The sequence below is a fragment of the Phyllostomus hastatus genome, unplaced genomic scaffold (genome assembly GCF_019186645.2).
Source record: "Phyllostomus hastatus isolate PE091 unplaced genomic scaffold, TTU_PhHast_1.1 phas_contig_209, whole genome shotgun sequence".
Lineage (NCBI taxonomy): Eukaryota > Metazoa > Chordata > Mammalia > Chiroptera > Phyllostomidae > Phyllostomus > Phyllostomus hastatus.
The window spans coordinates 18,461,857-18,484,860 of NW_025333735.1; the positions used below are offsets into that span (position 1 = coordinate 18,461,857).

Here is a 23,004-nt window from a genome sequence, read left to right on the forward strand (position 1 = left end):
CATCGCCCAAGACTTAACTGCTATCTTCAAGGAAATATGTAAAGCCAAGCTCTTTGACATTTATTATTTGTTAAAAATGTAGTATCTGTAAGTCTGGAAATTACTTAATTTCCTACATTTAAACCCCCCAATTTTAATTTTCCCTGTCCTAATTCCCCATAGGAACATTTTCCTAATCTATATAATCGTGTAGTTACTGTTAAAAAAATCTTACCTGATTTCAGCTGCAAGAGAATGAAATCTAAAAATAAATCTGCAAGTAATTATGAAGTTCTTTTGGGTATACATTGACATTGTATGATTGGTATCACCAATATGAAATGATGAGCATGTTAAGTAAAATTATCAAATTATAATAATGTATAATAACACTGAGTTGCTAAGATATAAAGTGAAATTAAATACTAAGTATCTGATTTTAGACCACTCCGGACTCAAGTAAATGTAAAAAACATTTTAACTGTAAATAACATCATGTTAAAAATGATTTTAGAGTTTCAAAAATTATTTTAAAGACCCTCCTAAAAAAAAATCTGTCACAGGTTGTGGAAAATAGCTTTAAATAATTACACTGTACACACACACTGTACCCAGAAGTTGATGAACATATTTGCAAGTGAGTCAAATATAAAGGCTTCTAATATTATGTACTGAAAACAGTCACCTGGCAAATATATGCCAGGAAGTCAAGGCATGCTTATTATAACAATTCTCTAAACACTAATATGTTAAAATTTCATTACAGAATTTTAACATTAGAAAATAATTAAGATATAAGATGTTCTTGGTTGTTAACTAAATTTTTTTTGTAAGAAAGAGAACATATATCATTACTTACTTTATTAGCCTGAATCAAATGGAAATCCTTTCCATAGGCTTTCAGCCCTTGTTCAAAATTTCTACACTCTTCCTCTGTCCAAACAGATAATTCCTCTACAAAATGGTGGAAAAAAAACATTACACAATATTCCCCCAAATGTTGTATATAATAAACAAAACTGCAACTAAACATATGATTTTCTGGTCACAATGAAGGAAGTATTTTACTTCTAAGCTCTGTTACTTACCGATGGCTACAGATGATAAAGGGACAAAAACTCCTTACTAATAAAATTTGGGATGATACCCTAGCTCTCCAACCTTAACTTGGGCCACTTCTCCCTTTATTCTTTATGATTCAAGTATACTAGCCAGCTTTCAATTCTTTAAATTTGTTTTGTTCTTTCTTTAGACTTTGTGCATGCTGCTCATTTTGCCTAGCATTATTTCCTGCCTCCTACATTCCAGCAGAAATATAATTTTGCTCTAGAAGCTTTCCCTAACAGCCTCACCCTTTCTCTCAACTAGGTTAAGTCCCACTGTAATAAGTTTAAAATGCGCCCTCTAATTCTCTTTTAAGAACTCATAACTATTTTTCAGTTTCCCTACCTAGTCTCTAAACACCACAAGGACAGGGACTCTGTTCACAGTTATGTTGTTAGAATTTAGTAGACCTTCCAATTTTTGTTGAATGCATGAATGTTTCATTTGTTACATAATATTATATAAACAGTATTCTTAGTGAAGCAGGGTGGGAGCCAGTCTAGAGTAAAAAAAAACCCAAAGTCAGGTTTTAATTTTGACTGTTTATGAATAATGTTTGCCCCGGTAAGTTATTTCAGTTCAGAGACCTCAGTCTTACCTGTTTTAAAGTGAAGGTAACATCTGTCACATTACTTAGCTCATAGGGCTGACACCAAGATCAAATAACATATTTATAAATGTGCTGAAAGTCAAAGTCATTATGTATTTTTAGTTAAATGGCCTTATTTTCCCTAAAGAAGGAAGAGACAGCCTTAATTCCACTTCCATAAGGCCTTGTACAAGGCTGGGCAAACACAGGTTTACAGTTGTGAGTATGCAAAACACAGTTTATTCTTGTATTACAATCATAAACTGCATGTCTTTATCCATACAAACTGGAAATCTACTTTTGCCCACCCCTGTATAATACTTCTGTTATACACAAATTATTTAACGAGTTATTTGATATTCAACAAATACTCACTGAATTAAGAAAGATCAGTATTATTAAACGTACAATACAGGGTCTGTCTGGATAAAGTCCAGCCATTGTTAATATAATGAGAACAGTTTGTGCAACATTGATGTAACCTGGCAGCCAAGGAAAGTGCACTGAAATGTACATGTGTGAACAATGATGACTTCACTGTACTAGTCAGTGGGGGTGGCAGATGCTGCGGAGTATGTGTACTGTGTGGCTGTCGCATTCAAAATGACTAGTGAGTACAGCAACAAATCTGCATCAAATTTTGCATTAAGCTTGAACATTCCTCCATGGAAACTATCCAGATGATTCTGAAGGGCACAGCTATAGGCATCTGGTAATCGGCAGCTTCATCACGACAACACGCCCATTCGTACAAATGCCTTGTACAGTTTTTTGGCAAAACTACAAATCACACAGGTGACTCAGCCCTGCTACAACTCAGATTTGGCACCCTATGACATCTGGCTTTTCCCAAAACTAAAATCACCTTTGAAAGGAAAGAGATTTCAGACCATCAGTGAAATTCAGGAAAATATGATGGGCTGATGGCAACTGGGAGAACTGTGTGAGGTCCCAATGTATTTACTCTGAAGGGGAACAAGGTGTCTTTATCCTATATACAATGTTTCTTGTATCTTCTTCAATAAATGTCTCTATTTTTCATATTACATGGCTGGATACCTTCTGGACAGACCTCATCATATAGCTAGGCAGACAGAAGAGCTTACATTTTAAATTTCTGCTCTATCATGAAAATAAAATTTAATATTTATTCTTACCTCTAGCTGCTTTTACATTAAATCTTAATCTTCTCAATGCTTCTTCTGTGTCAAAATTGCATTTAACCAATTCATATAATGCCTAGAAAAATAAAGGGCTTCAATATGTAACCCAGACTATGAATAGTCCAAAGCTATACTTTCTTAGAAGAGTAAAGGCTCTTCTAAAACCCAGTGTTTTCATTCTTCCTGGAGGATAAATCATCCCAGTGAATGCAATATGTAGAACACTAAGGAGTAACAAACATAAATTCAATTGTGATAACTATGTAGAAAATAAGATTAATAAGTACTCTAACTTGGTAGCCACAGTATTCATGGGAATTTAGAAATAAATTTTATAAAAATCACAAATTCCTTCTTTTTGGCCCTTTGGGGTTCCTATTCTAAGACAATTTTAAACATATTAGAAAATAAAAACACTGATGAAAAAAGGGTAAAAAAAATAATGCTGTCATAAGGTCTATGGTAGGCACTAGTTTACCATGTGTATAATTATACCAGATATGTATTACCAACTTGATGATATTCACATTCTCAGGAATATCCAAAGAAACTTTGTTCAAAAAGCCCAGTAAAAAAAAATATATATATATACAGGCAAACTTAAATATCAAGGTTTTTGTCTGAAATGATATCATACCCATGAAATGAATGTGTTAACACTAGGTATCTTATGCTACCTATAACTCAGAGTCCGTTGATAACACTGCAGAAATTTTTGATGTATAGATACTGAATGTGACAGCATTTACTTTAAAATGTGTATGATAAATTTATTTTAGGGAGATTACAACAGTTACTTCTTATTCATGTACCTGTTCATTGTCTTTTATGTGAGATCCTTCAGGAATTGCTTCCACACCTTTCTCATCACCTGTTCTTCTAGATGCATCCTTAAGAAATACAATCACTTTATCCTCTGGTAGGTACTCAGGGTCCCACAGGAGCTGATCATCATTTTCATATACTAAATTAGCAAAACACAATATTTTTTAAAATACCAAATATTGATAGTTTTTGTGTTAAAACATATCACCAAATAAATAACTGATACTTAGAGCCAGAAAGTTAAAAACTGATAGGTAAATTATCATCCTACTACTTGCCTGACTTCAATCTTGGGCAATATTCACAGCCTGAAGAAGCGATCTAAACAGTAGTACCACTTTGGCCCTTTCAAATTCTGTCTGACTTAGCTTGTTGACCAAATTCCAAACCCTCTTGGTTGGTTTGAACAATACCACCAAGACTTACTACCAGTATGGGTAAATTACTTCCCTTCTCCCTACCTCACCTGTGAGATTGGGATAGCAATCCTATCACACAGGGTATAAAGGTTTAAATTACTTTAAAACAAGTCTAGCACATTTTAGGATTCGATGGATGTTCAACATTTTTGAAAAGGGGTATCTAACCCAAACATTATCACTGCTTATTTCTTGGGGCAATTTTTTGTTCTTATATTTTTCTATGGCGTTTACAATTATATTATAATGAATATAAATAATTTTTATAAAAACAAGTTATTTTTAAAAGTCATTTCAGTTATATCATCATAATTTTCATTATAATAAGATTAAAGCCTAAATCTCATCAACATTTAAAAAGTAAAAGGAAAGGAGAACCTAAGAGAAAGCCTTATGGAATTCTAAATGACAGAAGATGAAAACAAAGACAAAATTAAGAAAATACAGTCAGTCACAAGATAAAATTCTGAAGTGTGGCAACACAGCAGTTAGGGGAAGAAAATGTTTCAAGGATTAGTAACTGGTTAAATGCTGTCAAATGACCAGGCTCGACACTTAAAGTATGCTGAATTTACTAACAAGAAGGGAGATATTCCAAGAACATTCTATGCAGAGATAGAAGCTGAAGACATACTGGAGAAGACTGAAAAGTAAATGGAAAGTGAAGAAATAAAGTAGAAAACTTTTGGCAAGATTGTGAGGAAGAATAGGGCAGTAGCTGTAGAGAAACTATAGTTGGCCCTGGCCAGTGTGGCTCAGCTGGTTGAAGGGTCGTCAGGTAAACTGAAAGGTCATGGGTTCCATGTTCCATCGGGGTACATGACTATGTTGTGGGTTTGACCCAGGGCGGGGTATGTAATGGGGGCAACCCTTCAATGTTTCTCACATCAGTGTTTCCCTCTCCTCTCTCCCTCTCTCTAGAATCAATGAGCATGTCCTTGTGTGAGAATAAAAATAAATTAAAAATGTTAAATAAATACTATAGTTGAAGAAAGTTTTTGGTTTTGTTTGTTGATTTTTAGAGATGGATGAGACATTATCATTTAAATGCCAATAGGAAAGAGCAGCTGGATAAAGACTTTGACACTAAGACACAAAAGATGACTAACAGCCTAAAGTTCCTTTTCTTATGAAAAAGAAATTAACAACTAATTAAACATTTCCTATATATCAGGCAATTATGTTAAGTGTTTTCCTGTAAATTACCTGCCTCATTCACCATGTGCATACAGTTTAAATACTCTAACCTTTCAATTTCCCAAAAGGTATAATCTTTAAAATATAGTTCAAAGGATAAACTCTAAAAACTTTTCCTTTGTAAATCTAATTCCTTTTTAAATATGCTGGTAGAATTCTGATGAAACTCTAAATTGTAAATACAGTAAAACTCCCACGATAAAGTGACTTTGGATATACTGCTACTGATTTCTGTTCTCTGGCTCAGTCTCTGTCCCTTGAGGGAGCAGACTACAGTTAGATTCTTAGAGTGACAGGGAGGGGGTGGACAAGACCTTCCTGAATCCCTGACTCAGGAAGACAAAGATAAAGAGTGGGTCCCTGAGTCCCCAGTGTTCTCCCAGTTATACCCCCATATGAAGCCTATGAAATCAGCACAAACTACTGCAATCATTCTGGAAGTCCCAGGTGGCCACAGGATACAGAGATAGCCTTATTTAAGCTGAGTACACAAGCATCGCTAGATGGTGCAAATGACAAGCCAGACAGACCCCTTGAATTGTGATAGGGTAGCCTGAGAATATGACACTTTGTTTTATGCAATTATAACATACTAAAAAATGACCATGCTGTGAGAACAATTAGCATTTTCACAGAGACTAAACCACGTGCCCTTTCCAGAAATAGACCAAATTATTTTCCAGTTAAGTTTACAATAAAATGACTTTTAACTATGATTGAAATAAAACAGGCAACACAATTGATATTAAAAGTCTTTTGTAGAATGACTAAATGCCAAGAGATCAGAAATTCAGAAGAACTCTACACTAAAATACTGAGGAAACATAACATTTATAAATATGATATGAAGGGGAAAAACTCTTTAATAACAATATAAAGGAAAATTACTTTATTCTAATTAAAGTGACATAAACATGCTGGATTTTGAAAGATCACAACCATTGAAATGTAATGACATCTCCTGAAACTATTTCATTTCAAATGAATTGCCAAGCCTAAATAATGAAAACTTAAAAAGCAACCACAAATGTATCTACCTTATATTACTGGAAGATATAATTTACATGATTGTATCTTGTAATTAAGTGAAAGAGTTCAGTAGGCAAGAGCTCACCCACTGTTATTAACACAGGTTAGCTGGGGAAGTGTTTCCTATGGACATTTTAAGTAATCAAATTAAGCTCCTTGGATAAGTAAAATGAATTGCAAAATCATTTAACAAAGTTTATTATACATGTGTGTGGGTGGGGGTAACTAATGTAGAAAGCTGAGAAACAAATACAACAAAACCATAAGCAATCTAGGAAATTAATTCCCAATGAAAAAATGTGTCTCCAGTTAGCCTCCAGTTTTTTTTAAAAAGTGTTATTCCTTTTTTATGCCTTTAAGGTTCTATCTAATCAATATATTATGAAGATGAGAATGCTAATACATAATCAGCATTATATTGTAATAAGGTTTACAACAGAAATTCCCACAATCTTAAAAGGTCTGTATCTGTGATACAACTCTATTTACTTTGTGCATCCATTGGCAAGATGTGTCCTGAGATAACAGAAGAACCTCATGTCATTCTTGTTTTACTGTATGTTAATGTTACTTTAGGTTTTATGTGTTATTTGGTATGATTTGGTAGCTTATTTTGGGGGTTTGAAAATACTCAAAACTTTTTCCATATAGTACAATAGTCCCATCCCCTTATAAGCAGGTTGGCTCTGTGGTTTCAGTTACCCACTCTCAACCATGGTATGAAGATCTCTGCATAATTTACCTCACTTCATCTCATTATGCAGACACTGTGTCCTCTCACATCATCACAAGAAGGGTGACTACAGTATAGTAATTAAGATATTCCAAAACACCAGATTCACATTTTTTATCACAATATATTGTTATAATTATTTTATTATTATTCCTGTTAACCTCCCACTGTGACTAATTTATAAATTAAAGTTTACCATGGGTACATATATGGGTAAGAAAAAAGTATATACAGGGTTTGGTACAACTGCGGTTTTACTATGGAGGCGGTCTTGGAATATAATGCTCTCAGACAAAGGAAAAACACTATTAATTGCTTCTTTGTGCCACTTTGGCTTGCAAAAGGTTTTATAGGAACCCTCCACTTTTGGATAGCAAGGGAAACCTGTATAGGTTAAATACAATGTTTCAACAGTATTGTTATCAATTAAGAGTAATGTATATGTTCAGTTTTCAGTAACTTAATCTGTCAAATGCTCATTACAAACAATTCACACAGTCCTTTGCTATTCACTGCTTCATAATTCCTAACCATCACTTACTCTAAAACTTATGTCACCAAGCATGAAAATTTGACCGGGAATACCCTGAACCTTGCCTTTCTTTTTTCTTAAGTAACCCATCTAATTCTCAATTAAATTAGTCCTGGGTTCTCAATCTTGGTGCAACTGACATTTTGGATAATTCTTAGTGATGGAGAAGAGCTTTGATCCTATGCATTGTAGGATGTATATTAGCACAGCATTCAAATTATTTAGTTTTATCACCAAGATGCAGTGTCTGCTCAGTCCAGTGAATGAGAATGACAATAAAACACACATAACTTTGAGAAATCATGCCTTTCATCTTTGGGAATGAAACCCTTCCTATATGCTAAGTGGAAGTGACAGCCCCCATCCCAGGAATCCCAAGAACAGCTAAATGAGCCAGGGCAAGCCAAATTACTCACTCACCTCTCTGGTCTCAGTAATTACTTCTGGCTGGATATATAACCCAAGATGAGTCAACAGAGACTCATCTAGACTTCTCTCTAGACTTTTGCTGGAGCAAAAGGGGATGAGGAAGTTCTCATTTTTGCTGATTCTCTGGCTATAAGGACAGTGTAAAGTATAAGCCAAGAGCTCCCAGTAGCCATCTTAGCTTGTGTGACAACAGAAGAAAAAGAAAAGGGGGTTGCGGGGGACATACCTGATATTATAAGATCTCCTGAGTCTAGTTATATTTGAGGAAAGGACTTTCCAGTAAAGCAATCAGGTCAATTCTTTTTTTGCTGAAGCTAAAATGAATTGGGTTTTTATCACTTGCAAGCAAAAGAGCATAAATTGATACTTTCTGAAAATCTGGGGGAAAAAACCCTCGATATAATGGCAAGATTATAATAACAATAATATTCACTGAATATTAATGTCATTTACTGAGCAGTTACTGTGTGCCAGACACTACACTTCTAAGTGTTACACATACAAGTGTCACATATAAATACTCACAATGGGTTCTATAAATACTCTATTATTGCTACTTTATAAGTAGCAATAATAGAGTGAATAAATTAAATATTAGAAGAGATAAATTAAATATTAGAAGAGAATAAATTAAATAACTTGTCCAAAGTCAAATGCCAAATGCTGATCCAAGATTACTGATTCTGTATCAGTTGTGCCAACACCATTCTGCCCCCATCTAATAACCACTCGCCAAATTTTACTAAGCGCCTATGTGATAAAGATCATCCTAGGTATTACATATACAAGGATGAATAAATGATTATAATATACTGTGTTGAGAATGGTAATTTACATAAATTTAAGAAAATATTAATATGTAATGGAAATTTTGTAACCAAAATAGATATAGATTCAAAGGAACATGCCTGGTATGTAACTGTATATAAATCTGATTTATGTAATTGTTTGGAGTGATAACTGATGAATACATAATCTGCATAGAGCCTAATAAAAAAGAAATCAGATATCACAGAGACAAAAATTTATCAATGTTTCCAAATACTCAATAATAGGGTTTCCTTATATAAATAAAAAATTCTAAGGGATCTGTCAATTCCTAAAGTAAAGATATCAGGATACTTTAGTTTTATGGAACTTTTATCAAAATTTCCCAAACCAAATGTTTTCCTTTTTGGAATGTGTTCACCAAACCAATAAAATATATCCTGTAATTGTTAAAGGAAAAAATGCATAAATTAGCACTATCCCTTTGACAGCTTTCTTTCTAACTGTGGTTTACATAAGTTTCACATGTGTTTGGTTTGCATGCATAGGGTACCTTAAATGGAAGCAAATTCTAGGTATTACAACAAAAGTTTGAATTCCTACTTCTACAAAGCTGAGGCTAGGCCCTATACCACACAGCTTTCCAGACAGTATCACCCTACTAAATCTAATCTGATCTTTACGCAATCTAAGAGACTTAACTTCTCAAAGTGAAAAAATTTGATTAACCATTGCTGTCTGAAAAAAAAAGTATACTTGCTTTCTAAAATTGGTAAAACTAAAAACTATTAATCCAAAATTTAAAAAATTGAAAATTAGAGATTATGATCACTTATTCACTGATATCTGACAATAAAACATATTAAAATAAAATATAAAACATATTAATAGATAATTAAGCTATCTTTAGCCATAATATTAACTTGCCACATATAAAACTGAGATGTTTTCCTTCCCACCTACAAAGAAATTTAGTAAAATGGAATAAATGTCTAATTTTCAGTTCTTTATTTAGAAAGAAGTCAATAGTAAACATATGTTTTAACATAACACTGAAGATTCAATTACAAAAAATACAAAAGCTAATGGATCACTTATTTTTGCACGTAATTACAATGTATTCACAAAACACACACACAGAACTTTACTATGTAACTAGGTCACTCCATAATGATACCTTTAATGTTCCTGTATGTTGCAGGAACTTATCTGAAAGTGAGTGAAAGCAATTACTGGTATGTTAAAACACATTTACTTTCACTAGAATTTACCAGCCTGTGGTATTCCCTTAATTGCTCTGATCTGCTGCTTGCCCTCAAAGCAGGTGCACACTTACAATATAAAATAAATTTCTGGAGGGAATGCTAACAAGAAAACAAAACAATAAAAGACTTCTATGACTCCTAAACGATCTGCATATGTAGGCTGAAATGTTGAGAAGAAAACTTGAAATAAAACAAATGAAAGATTTCTAGCACTGAGTGATGTCACACTGCATATGAACTCACTGAAAACACATATACATCCACAACATTCTTTCTAGAACTCACCTAAAGTGAGTAATCTGAAAAAGGCTTTAAAAACAAAAAAAGTCCTCAAGTATTTTGTATTATTGGAAATTTAAGTACTTATGACTTACCTCAAGACTTTAAGATAAAATGATGAAAAAGTCATGTAAAATTTAAGTATAGAAGTTGTCTTCCCAAATTATTTTAAATATACAAGTATCAAAGTAATCAACTTTAATAAGTAATATTATGTTTCAGAAGCAAATAAGCTTTTTTATATCGGTTACTCAAGATTTTTTTAGACCTGTCCAACATCTTCCTGACATAACTTCTAAAATTTAAATTGTACAGGCCATGAAAGGGTATATTCAGAGTATTTAAAATATGAAAAAAATAAAGTAAAATAAAAAATTGGGGTATTTTAAGTCACTTAATACCAAAATAAGAATTCACTTTTTTCACTAGACTTGTATGAACAAACCTGGAAAAACAGAAAACATTTTTCTTCTTGTAGAAATAATGTAGGCCCTCTTTCATAATACAGTAGGGTAACAAACTGTCGTTCTTATCTTGCTATAAAACAATAGTTCGTCACTTCAAAAGCATGAATTCAGCTATTAACTTTACTAATAACCCACCTTTTTCATTTTCTTTGTATCTACAAATGCCAACAGGAATCTCTGCTTGAAACATGGAGCCCACCATAATCTCCTATTTTAAAAATAACATAAAACATTAGTAAGGGCCCTGGCCAGGTAGCTCAGTTGGTTGGAGCGTCATCCTGATGCGCAAGGGTTGCAGGTTCAATCCAGGTCAGGGCACACACAACAATCAACCAAAGGAGCATCAATAAGTGGAACACCAAATCAATGTTTCTCTCTCCTCTCTCCCACTCAAATGAATAAATTAAAAAATTAAAAAAAAAACATTAATTGTATCTAGTAACAGATTTTATATCTAGTTTCTAGTATTACCACCTTCTTGGGCAAACTGTTCCTTGTTCCTCTGTCATACAATACAGATGCAACAATTAACTACCTCAGAAGTATTGTGAGGATGAATGAGTTAATAATAGGAGCTTGGATATGATTGGATGAAACTATTAGTAATAATAATGGGGTGATAAGCAATACAACAATGGATTCAAACCTAACTTCAAAATATGGAGAAAAAATGAATTCTTACTATTCAAATAGTAAGATTGAGGCGAACACTAAAAAACATTCAAATTCAGGTATTTTTCAGAGTATCTACATTCTAAACTATGGTCCCTAGAACAGCAGCATTAGTGTTACCTGGAATAATAGCCATGCAAATACTCAGGTCCTATCCTAAACCTACTGAACAAGAAACTCTGGAGATGGGACTCAGCAATTAGTGTTTTAACAAGCTGTCCAGCTGATTATGACACACAAGTCTGAGAAACCAGGGCTTTAAGATAAAGGAAGTAACAAAAAAGGGTTCGTATAAAGCTCAGTAGAGGCCAAATGGATGAGCAAGTTAGTGCCCAACTTTCATTAAAACAATACAAAATGAAAAAGTAACCCCAAAAGATAATTAAATCTTACTTTAAGAAATCTGGTAATCAAATTTATATAGTCAAATCACAGATTAGGGGAAACTGGCTGGTCAAAAAGACATTAGAGATCACCACTGATGAGATTTTTACAACACATAGAGACCAGACTCTCCTTTGGCGGCTAAATGTTAAGAACAAATTTACTGCATTTTTAAATGGAAAACTTAGGGAGGGAAGGTACAAATCTTAGTCTAGTAAGTTTAAATAACTAGTAGGATTGAAAAGTTCTTCTCTCCAGTTACTGTCACCTCACTGATGTTAGGAATTGTTAGCTCTGGAGCTATGACTTGAACAGAGATTGGATTTCAAAGCTGTTTCCTCTACCCCAGTTTCTATAATAATTCGATTTTATCTTACAAGCCTTAGATGACCTATGAATTTAGACAATTTTTTACTGCAACAAAATCAGAGTGAAATAAAACAATCTGAATTTACCATGGCCTGTTTTATTACATACTATTGATGAGGAAGCAATACTCCTCAGCAAAGATCTCACTCCCCCCTTGTTCTCCCTCCTCTGAGCTTTTTGTTCCTTTATTTAAAAAAAAAAAATCTAATTAAATACTATATTGAACACTCTAGATACATAAACAGTCAATTTATTTTGGAGAAAAGGTATATAAACTTGAATGTGTCGGGGAAAATAACAGTCTAAGATGACTCAAAGTTTCTAGATTTTATCATTTTAATTTCTACGTGACATAAAAATCAGAAAAAAACTGGATTAAAACATCTCCCCAAATCGGTCACACAAATACTAACTTATGTGATCCTTGTTATTCAGCCCTCTCAAATTAATTAACACACACTATACTGGGCTAACCTTCCCTTACCATTCTAACCCAAACTGACGTCTCTCTCTTCCAAATATCTTTTCAGAAACCCTGTAACAGATCAATCTGGTTGAAGCTCAAAATCCTGGGGAGCCCAGTCCAAGTTCACTTAAATAGTCCATTCTTCCTAAAAGAAACTCTAAATATAATGTTCCCTTCTTTTAATCACCAAGGGATTCAGCTCTTTTTTAGGTTTGCTTAGAACATTTTTAAACTGCTCCCCCTGACCCCCAAAATAGGAAAAGCTCCAAAGCATTAACTAAATATCGAGTTGGCCAAAAAGTTTAATTTTTTTCCGTTAAGATGACTCTAGTAGTGCTTAGTTGTCTTTAACTTCATTTGAAATAATTTTGTTAGACTGTATTATGACAGCTGTCATATTAGCATGCATTTAAAAAAAACTTAAAGCTGGTGAATTTTTGTGCCATTTTAATATTGAAGATAAAAGGAAATAGACATTTTCAGCATACTAGACTTTATTTCAAGAAGGTAAAACGCAAAAAAAGACTTGTGCAGTGTATGGAGAAGGTACTGTGACTGACTGAGCATGTCAAAAGTGGTTTGCCAAGTTTCATGCTGGAGATTTCTTACTGGATGATGCTCCTCCGTTGGGTAGACTAGTTGATCAAACTAAGACATTAATGAAGGATAATCAATGTTATACCATGCAGGAGATAGCTGACATACCAAAAATATGCAAATCAATAAAGTTATTGGTGAAAGTGAAAAATGTGTCTTTTTATTTTATGAAAAAAACTAAATGGACTTTTTGGCCAACCCAATAATCAATCATGACAAATGGAAAAAGTGCACTCAATTTCATGTTCTGCGCTATTCTGCTTTCAAAGAAATGATTGTTTATGCACTAAATTTAAAATCAAATGTAAGAAAAACAACAACAACAAAAAAACTCAATGGAGTTTTTAAGAGGAAAATTAATGACATTATTTCTGCTATATAAATTATTTGCTCTAAATAATTTTACACAACATTTTGATATATTTTCATTAAGTCAGTGACTTTGCAACAACTTATAATTAATTTAATTGTATGGTTAGACAATGTTATACAATTCTGTATTTTAAAGCTTACAATTCAATATATTATCTTTAGATTCAATTTAGAAATTAACTTAATTATGTAGTTTTAGAGAAGCCCAAATCCATCTCTTCATACATTATATTTGGTGTTGTAAATATCAACATTAATATAGGATGGAAAAATTTATAATCTAAATTATTAAACAGAATTTACTTAATAACAATAAGCCTCCACAATTGTTTTTCCAAGTATATATATTTTTAAAAACCACATGTGATATTTTCTATAGTCCAACAAAACTCTAGTTTAGCATGAGTTCAGAAATTTGGATTTCTAATCTTGGTTTGAATGCCAGCTTGCTCAACAAAGACCAATTCTTTCTATACCATGATTTTAGTTTATAAAAGGATAAACACCTGAATGTTTTAGGGGAAATCTGAACATCTACCCAACAGTTAAATGTCACAAAAGGGCTTACCTCAACTTTATCAACATATATGCAGTTAGTAAAAAAAAAAAAAAAAAAAAATTACTCTTGGCTTTTTAAATATTAATTTATCTAAGTTTTTGAAAAATATGGCTCTAACTACCTTTTTCCAGTCTTCAGATGGAATATAATCTTCATCTTCTTCAGATTCTTCTTCTATTTCGCTATCTAGAATAAGCAAGACAATACTACTATAAAATGATTGCTTATCCTGTCTGCATCTATATATTTGTATTTTATTTTTACATCTACCATCAAGATAATCAGATTTGCCCAAAAGTATTTACAGGGTTAGGCCAAGTTATTTCTCATCAAATAATACCCTATCAATTATTAAAAAAAAAACAACAAAAAAAAACCCCACAAACCAAAAAAAGTCTATAAATTTTCTAGGACAATCCTAATCTTTGATAACTGTATCCTCATGAAATAATTTTCTACAAAAACTTTAGGAACAAAATTTAGAAATCAAAATAATCTGTTTCTATCTAATTCTTCTACCAAGAGCCTAGTGACAGAATAAATGGTATGATCTCAATGTCTTCCTTATAAAATGAGAATCTGGATAAAACAGTGGTTTCCAAGCAGTGCTCCTTGAAACACTGAGAACTTTACAGCATCACTTTGGGGGAGAAGCATGTGAAGGGATGATATGTATAAAACCCTCGATTCTCCCCAACCTCTGCTTTGGTCAGAGCAGGCAAGCTGCTGTGTGTTTACATTCTGGAGTAAGAATGTATTTACAGAAAGGGGTAAGAAATTTGAAAACTATTAGATTCTCAGCATCTTCTCAATTCTAAAATGGTACCCAAAGTTCAATAGGGTAACATTACACACAGAAATGATTTCTTCCCCAGAGAAATTAAGATAGGCAGTATATGTCTAGTTTCCATGCATATATCACAACTGAAATACCAGATTCAATACTGTTTCAAGAGGCAGTCACTTAGCATGCCCTACACCACTTTGTCATAGGATGTGCTCTGTTAACTAATTAAGGGATTAATACTACATTTCCCTAAACTTAAAATTAACACAATTATTTCAGTAATTAATCTCTTCTTGCACTGACACACTTTTCAACTGGACAATGTCCTAGCTAAGCACTCAATAAAATTATTAGCAGTACTACATTCACTTCTAAACTAAATGTGTAACAGAAATCATTCATACAAAGCAGTAGTAATGTTTAATCACGTTACTTCATTTCATGAGAGGTTACTGATCTTCAAATGTTTTTCTTCCTTTTAAAGTAAAGAAATTTAGGCCAAAAATTTAGTAACACTAATCACTGACTTTTTATCAAACTGCTGACTTCTAGAGTAAAGATTACTATTTAGAATGAAACACTGTGGAGCAAATACATTAAATGTTTTCCCAATTACTGGTCATCTCTGACTAGATCATAATTGTAGAAAAATTAGTAGAGTTCTCTCTCTGTATAACATATTCCTATCTTGAGTCAACAACTTCTTCAGAACTAGGAGGTATTAATTAGAGAAAGCAATGTTTATGAATATAATCTAAAAAGGGCTAAGAGGAAAAGAAAGTAGGAAATGATAACAAAGGAAAAGACTAGGAGAAATAAAAAAATAGATGACCATGAAACAAAAGAAATTTAAGAAAGGGTTAAGAATTAAAAAAAAAAAAGAAATACACTCAAAACCAAGTAGTACAGTGACACAATAATTACTGTAGTATATTCATGAATAGGGCCCGGCAATGCTAAGCTAATAACCTAGAACAAAATTCTATTACTGTTGAGTGAGATTTCAGAGTAAATGAATTCAAACACAGCAGTGAAAAAGAAATACTAGAATTTTAGGCCATATATTAAATAGTAAAATTATACTCCAACTGCAACAACCAGTAACACTTACTTGTGTCAAAATATTTACATCGACGTGGGCGGATTATTTCCTGTGCATCTTGAGAAGCAACAGATTGTGATGGATCATCATTGGATGACTGAGTTTCATCCTCCTGACCTGATGAATCCTTTATATTTTCTTCCTGTGGAATCATAAATTGCTTTAAGATGTAAAAAAAAAAAAAGTTGGAGATAAAAAGACCATAGTATTCTAAGTACAACTAGAGGACTAAAATACAATAACTGTAGCATGGTGTCCTGGGTCAAATACTGGAACCGAGAAAAGCCATTCATGGAAAAATTAGTGAAATCTGAATTGTTCAATTAAATAGTATGGTCCTATGTTGATTTCTTAGTTTTGATAAATACACCATGGTTACGTGAGACGTTAACATAAGGAAAAGTTTTGAGTGAAGAGTACACAGAAAATCTCCGTACCATATTAGAACTTCTGTAAATCTAAAATTTTTTCAACACACATAAGAAAAATAAATACATAACTTCCAATTAGCCTTTTTTACTTAAAAATAAAGTCTTTTTAAAAGTTGGTATATTTTATTTAGAATAGGCATTTGAAAAGAAATCTGAATGTCACAATTGAAACCCCTCAGGAGTGGATTATAGGGGACTTATATTTCTGTATCTTAATTCTTTATTTTTTTAATATTTTTTTAAAGCCAGTTTCTTTCTTTTTTTTTTTTTTTTTTAAGATTTTATCTATCTATTTTTAGAGTGGGAAGGGAGAGAGATAGAGAGAGAGAAACATCAATGTGCGGTTGCTGGGGGTTATAGCCTGCAACCCAGGCATGTACCCTGGCTGGGAATCGAACCTGCAACACTTTGGTTCGCAGCTCACGCTCAATCCACTGAGCTATGCCAGCCAGGGCTATTTTTTAAATATTTTTAAAAGATTGTTATTTTTATTTTTAGAGAGGGTGGAAGGAAGAAAGAGATGGAGAGAAACATCAGTGTGTGGTTGCCTCTTCTATGCCCGCTACTGGGGACCTGGCCTGCAACCCAGGCATGTGCCCTGACTGGGAATCAAACCAGCAACCCTTTGGTTCACAGTCCGGTGCTCAACCCACTAAGCCACACCAGCCAGTTTTTTTGTTTTTGTATTTTAACTCTTAACATTTAAATGCATTTTTTAAATCATATGACCTTATTTTTATTTATTTATTTTTAAGGCTTTATTTATTTATTTTTAGAGAGAGGGGAGGGAAGTAAAAAAGAGGGAGAGAAACATCGGTTGGCTCCCTCTTGTACACAATTGGGGGCCTGGCTCACAACCAAGACATGTTCCCTGACAGGGAATTTAACCAGCAACCTTTCAGTTCATAAGCTGAAGCTCAACCACTGAGTCACACCAACCAGGACTAAATGTTTTACTTTAAAAATCAGAATGAATAACGACAGATTATAAAAATAAGGAGTCAAAATACATAAAAAATTGTAACTCCAACAATAAAGACTACAGTCTTAAAGATATATGTGTATAAGCTTACTTTATTTTCTCCACTACAGCCACTATTATCATCATTATCAGCATCTTCATCATCTTCACCTTCTTCTTCCTCTTCTTCTTCCTCTTCATCTTCTTCAGGTAGTCGACTAGTACTATCATAACCATAAAGGCTAAGAAGTTCATGAATTGGCATGTCGCCTTCCTAAATAGACCAAAATAAAATGTTAATTTCTGAATAAGTAGTATATCAATTGCTACACTTCACCAATCTATAGAGTATTCATTCATTCATTCAGTACAGAAGAATGCTCTTAGACCTGTATGCAGAATTCTCAAATCATAAAAAAGCAACACCAAAAATAATTCTGAAAGCTAAGAAAATTTTAGTCTTTTAAGAATTTCTATGAGACTGACCAATTCAAATTGCCAACAACAAAAACCTTTAATTATAATAAAAAGGGACACTGATTTAGAACTATTCTTTTATGTAATCGATTCAGTTAATGTACACCATCAGTTAATATTATGTATGGATGTTCACACTTAAGAGTACCATACATAATTTGGGAATGGGGCAATAAAATAATTAAAACATAAACAGACTATAAACTAAGTTAACAAACCCAGAAAGGGAGATGAAATTCATGGCCCACCCAGCCCAAATACATTAAAACAGCAGTGATATAGTATAGGAATGATACTGAATACATTAGCCATATATTCTTTTCTAGGGTTATCTATAATTACATATAAAACCATCTCATGTAATCTTTACTATTTACCTTACAAAATTTTTATATTATCTCCATTTTACAGATGAGAAAACTGAGGCTGATGGATTAAGCCATTTCTCCAAAAATCACCTAAGTTATAATGGGTGTAACCAGATTTCAAGTCTAATGCTACCTCAGCCAGAAACCTCCCCCAGATCCCACAATGGATGAAATGACTGAGGATGAATTGAAGAAATACCCATATGTACTGAAATGAAACAGCTTCCTGCATAAGGCACTCACTCTAATAAGTAATCAATATGATTACTGACATGAAGTACCAGGGAAACATGACAAAATTCTGATTATTAAAAGAGAATTTGACCCACTGCTTGAACATATTACACACACACACACACACACACACGAACGCCTTAACAGAGTTGGTTTAGAAACTAGCAAAAGGATATTCATGAAACAAGACATGTTTTGTATTTCCCCAGCAGTCCTGTTGTCTTATTCATGAATAGAATAAGTCTGGCCCATGTGTTAAACTATTGCAGGATAGGTATACTGAACTGGGAGTTATATCTTGATGACACTTAAGACACTAACCAATTAACTTCCATCATTCAGAATTTGTGTACAAGCAACTAGATTATAATTTTTAAAAGTTTTCTTCTAGAAATAGGAAGAAAATGCTTTTTAACATAAATAGATGTTCTAGTTATAAGTCAGCTTGTGAATCTGTTCCTGAAAGAGAAATAGATTCTGAAAACAGCCAATAGATCCTGACTAATGACCTGAAGCAGCCATAGCCAAAAAAGTGGTAACCATGTCAGATAAGGTATTACCACCCCAGCTAAAAGATCAGCTGGCATACTTAACTGACATCTCATATTGTGATTCTCAAAGTGCAACAACAGCACAGTGTTTGAGGTGTTCAAGGATCTAGTCCATGCAAGCATCAGGTCCATGTACCAAGGATCTGGTACAAAAGACAGAATTTTGGGTGTTAGGAGTCAGGATCTGAGAAGTAAAACAGGACTTCAAAATCAGGAAAAAAAGTAGAATAAGAGAAAGATGAAGAAAAGAGTGGTTTTGTATGCAATAATAACAAATAGCTGCCTTAAAACATCCTCCTATACACCAGATATTTCAGGGAGAGAAATAAAAGCACAGTGAGAATATTACACAATCTTATTAGATCTTTAAAAGTACCAGATGGGAGTGTTCACTATTCATACTTATAATGACATTCAGAAAACCAAGCAGAGAGAAACATCATGCACTGACAGAGACTTTACCATAATACCTAGACCTTCTAATCCTACCTCGTACTTTCCATAAACCTATTCTGTGCCACAAATTAGAAGCAGGTTTAACAACTGAAGTCACTACTATGAACAAGAGCCACCGAAGTCACTAGTATGAGTAAGGGCCAAACCAGGGAAGACACTTTAAGTTTGCAACTTACATTTACATGGACCTTAAGAATTCATTAAAAGTTTGTTTTATATTTAGTCTTTAAAATTATCCTAATATAAATTAGTATTACCTCTACTATTTTACAGCTGACTTAACTGATAGAGAGATCACACTAAACAGGCAGATCACCAAATAAATGTCCTTAGGCTCTCTACCCTTTGGTTTGTCTTATTCAGGGCTACAGAGTCACCTTGAGGGCGTATTAGAACAGAGGGTTAAATCCCACCCTATAGTTTTCTGATCTAGTAAAGGTAAGGTGGAGTCTAAGTATCTGCATTTTTGTTGTAAGCACTAGGAGATACTGCCTCTGTGTTACTGCCACTTACCTCACAGTTCTAAGATAAAATAACTGCAAACCAGGCTTTCCAGTAGGAGGTAATAAAGCTTGATCATTATCTTTAATCAAGCTTATCACTGACATCTGACATCTAGCTTAGTTACGTGTCACAAGAATAAGTATCATGCTAGCTACATGGAAAGAAATTTTTATTTTTTAAAATCACTATCAGGAATGTGGGATGCCTGACATCCATGGTTAGGATATGATTTTTCCCTCTTGGACACATATTTGAGAAGTGTGACTCACTTTCTAAAAATTTCTCTTAAGAAAAATTTACTAATACCTCTAATACTGACTAGGCAGAGAACAGAGGAATCAAAAGTGGATGGATGATCACAGTGCATTTGAAGAACTGCTTTAATTTGAAAAAAAACAGTAATAGAACTGGCAGACAGAAAAAGTCAATCAAGTCAGAAAAAAAATACAGAAGTACAGAAACAAAAACGAATAAGTAGGTTACCATGATTATTGCAGAAGGTTATCTGTAATAGCTTTTAAAAAAGTAAGTTAGGACTGGTATTTTAAACTATTTTCTATAGTTTTACTTAGTTTCTAAAAAAAATCTGTCCTATTCTACTTTTGACTTGATTTGAGAGTAGCTGTTGAGCAGTGACTGACACTATGGCAGGGCTTAGGGAAAATCATACACACAACAAAATGTTCGAGATGCACTTAGGCAGAGAGGTTTAGTTTGTCAGGGAGACTAAGCTAAGTTGGAATCCACTGCCGTAAGTCACATATAGTATAATCAGAATCTAAACTAAATGACTGGTTGTGGTAAAGAAAAAACTCAAGAGACTTTGCAGAAGAAATCTACAGGATTTAACCACGAGTTAAGAGTGATCAAGAGGTCCTAGTGACACTGAATCTCTGGTTCTAGACATTCTTTGGGCCCAGATACACATTCATGACTTACAAAAAATAATAAAAACAATAAAGTTCTAAAAAAGTTTTACATCTTAAATGTTTATTCTCAAAGTTAGTTTTAGGTGGGTTCCATCATGTGAGAACAAAACAATGCCTGCATATTCCATCAAGAACAGGCAATGCTTGCTTAACATAAAAACAAAGTATATAGTAGTATTATGCTTCTATTTATATATTAACTTTTATATTAACCTCTGCCACCCAATATCAATTTAGTAAGCAATAGTCAGAAGAAACAAGTTAATAACTAACAATTATGACCCACTGTGGAATACAATAGAGTTTGGCAGTAGGATGAGAAGTATCTTACTTGATCTAAGGTATAAAGTGAAGATCTTGCAGCCAACACTGGGCTAAAACTCTAATAAAAACCAAAATTCATTTTGCTGAGGAATCCTCACTTTCAAATTCAAGTAATAGTGTTCCTATTATGTGCTAACTGAAGCACTAAAGATTTAGAAAGGCCCACAATGTAAGAATCATTTATTGTTGTCTGTTTCTAATCCTTTCTACTGTTATACTCTTTTTCCAGGAATATTCTTTTCTCCATTTCAAGCATGTATTTCATTGAAAAGTTCACCTCCTAGATCACATAGCATCTGACCCAACTGAAATAACGGCATTCCCTTACCACAGATATGGAATGGGCACATGACCCCAAGTATGGCTATAGTTTCAAGGTTTTTACCAACAGCAATTACAGAAACACAGACTGTATCAAGCAGTAAATCTGGAAGACCTAGAAACTGACGGCATATGAGGAGAGCTGTTCTGTAAAAAGATATTACCATGTAGAAAAGCAGAAATAGAAAACATGTTTTGGTGGCACTGGAGTCCCTGAGGCCTAGACATTTCTCTGTGAACTTTGAGTTTTAAGAATATGTGTAAAAATTCTCTGGCTGGCGTAGCTCCGTGGATTGAGCGCAGGCTGGTAGCTCCGTGGATTGAGCGCAGGCTGTAACCAAAGCATCGCAGGTTCGATTCCCAGTCAGGGCACATGCCTGGGTTGCAGGCCACGGCCCCCAGCAACTGCAAATTGATGTTTCTCTCTCTCTCTCTTTCTCCCTCCCTTCCCTCTCTAAAAATAAATAAAATCTTAAAAAAATATTTTTTTTAAAAATGTATTAAAAAAAAGAGTATGTTTAAAAATTAAATGTTAAATGTGTATACTGCTATTCCTAGCAAATAAAAGTCTATTGACTATGGATCACCACAATAAATTCTGACCTGTATATCTAATTCAATTAAAGTAGTTAAATGCTAAACTTATATAACTAAAACACCTTTTATATTGGTAAGCTTCACGCAGGCAAATATAACAATATATATCAAAGTTTATTCTATGAAAAGTTAGTTTTCATTTAAAATGTTAGAAATTAAATTGAATGAATTTCAAACCACAGGCTATGCAGTTATTGATTACTTGTGAATAAATCAACTGTCAGAATCCTGTCACAATTACATCAAAAGTCCATTTCATGCAACAAAAGTGCCAGGTAAAAACCACTTCACCAATTCCTGATATAACTATGTCTCACTTCTATAAAAGCAAATCAGGGCAAAGTCTTGCTTATTTTTTAAGTAAAAAGCAAATATCATTTGGTTTGGTTCATACCTGAAGAGTATAACTATAGTAAATCCAACACATGGCCCTGAACTAGCTTAGCTATAGGTTATTGATGAAAGCATTGGTAATTGCTACATAAACCTAAACCTTAATTGTTGTGGAAAAAGTAAGAAGTATCTAAGGTGTAAGACTATCTTGGTGAAACAAATGATAAAAGACTGGTTCCCTTGTCTTTCTCTTCTTTCTATGTTCTCTATATATTAATTGTATTTTAATTATTTTTCCCCAAGGAACAGACATTTGAAAGTAAATTTTGGGGGGCTGTTAAGGAATAGGGAAGGAGATATAATAAAAAAGAAACAAAAGAAGATAATCACATGCTCAAAATTTTAGCAAAGCCCATTAGTATCTTTGTACTA

General features: G+C 33.4%; 1 protein-coding gene across 13 annotated transcripts in view; it reads right to left on the reverse strand.

The window, feature by feature from the left end:
• MIER1 (MIER1 transcriptional regulator) overlaps positions 1 to 23,004 on the reverse strand; it is a 56,834-nt gene that overhangs the window by 11,689 nt on the left and 22,141 nt on the right. For all 13 annotated transcript variants that reach the window (XM_045835366.1, XM_045835365.1, XM_045835375.1 and 10 more), the window contains 7 exons: positions 17,591 to 17,752; positions 16,096 to 16,228; positions 14,319 to 14,383; positions 10,914 to 10,986; positions 3,648 to 3,799; positions 2,830 to 2,911; positions 839 to 933 (listed from right to left, as the gene is read on the reverse strand). In XM_045835366.1, the coding sequence (XP_045691322.1) occupies positions 839 to 933; positions 2,830 to 2,911; positions 3,648 to 3,799; positions 10,914 to 10,986; positions 14,319 to 14,383; positions 16,096 to 16,228; positions 17,591 to 17,752 (762 nt within the window). The remainder of the gene's footprint in view (positions 1 to 838; positions 934 to 2,829; positions 2,912 to 3,647; positions 3,800 to 10,913; positions 10,987 to 14,318; positions 14,384 to 16,095; positions 16,229 to 17,590; positions 17,753 to 23,004) is intronic.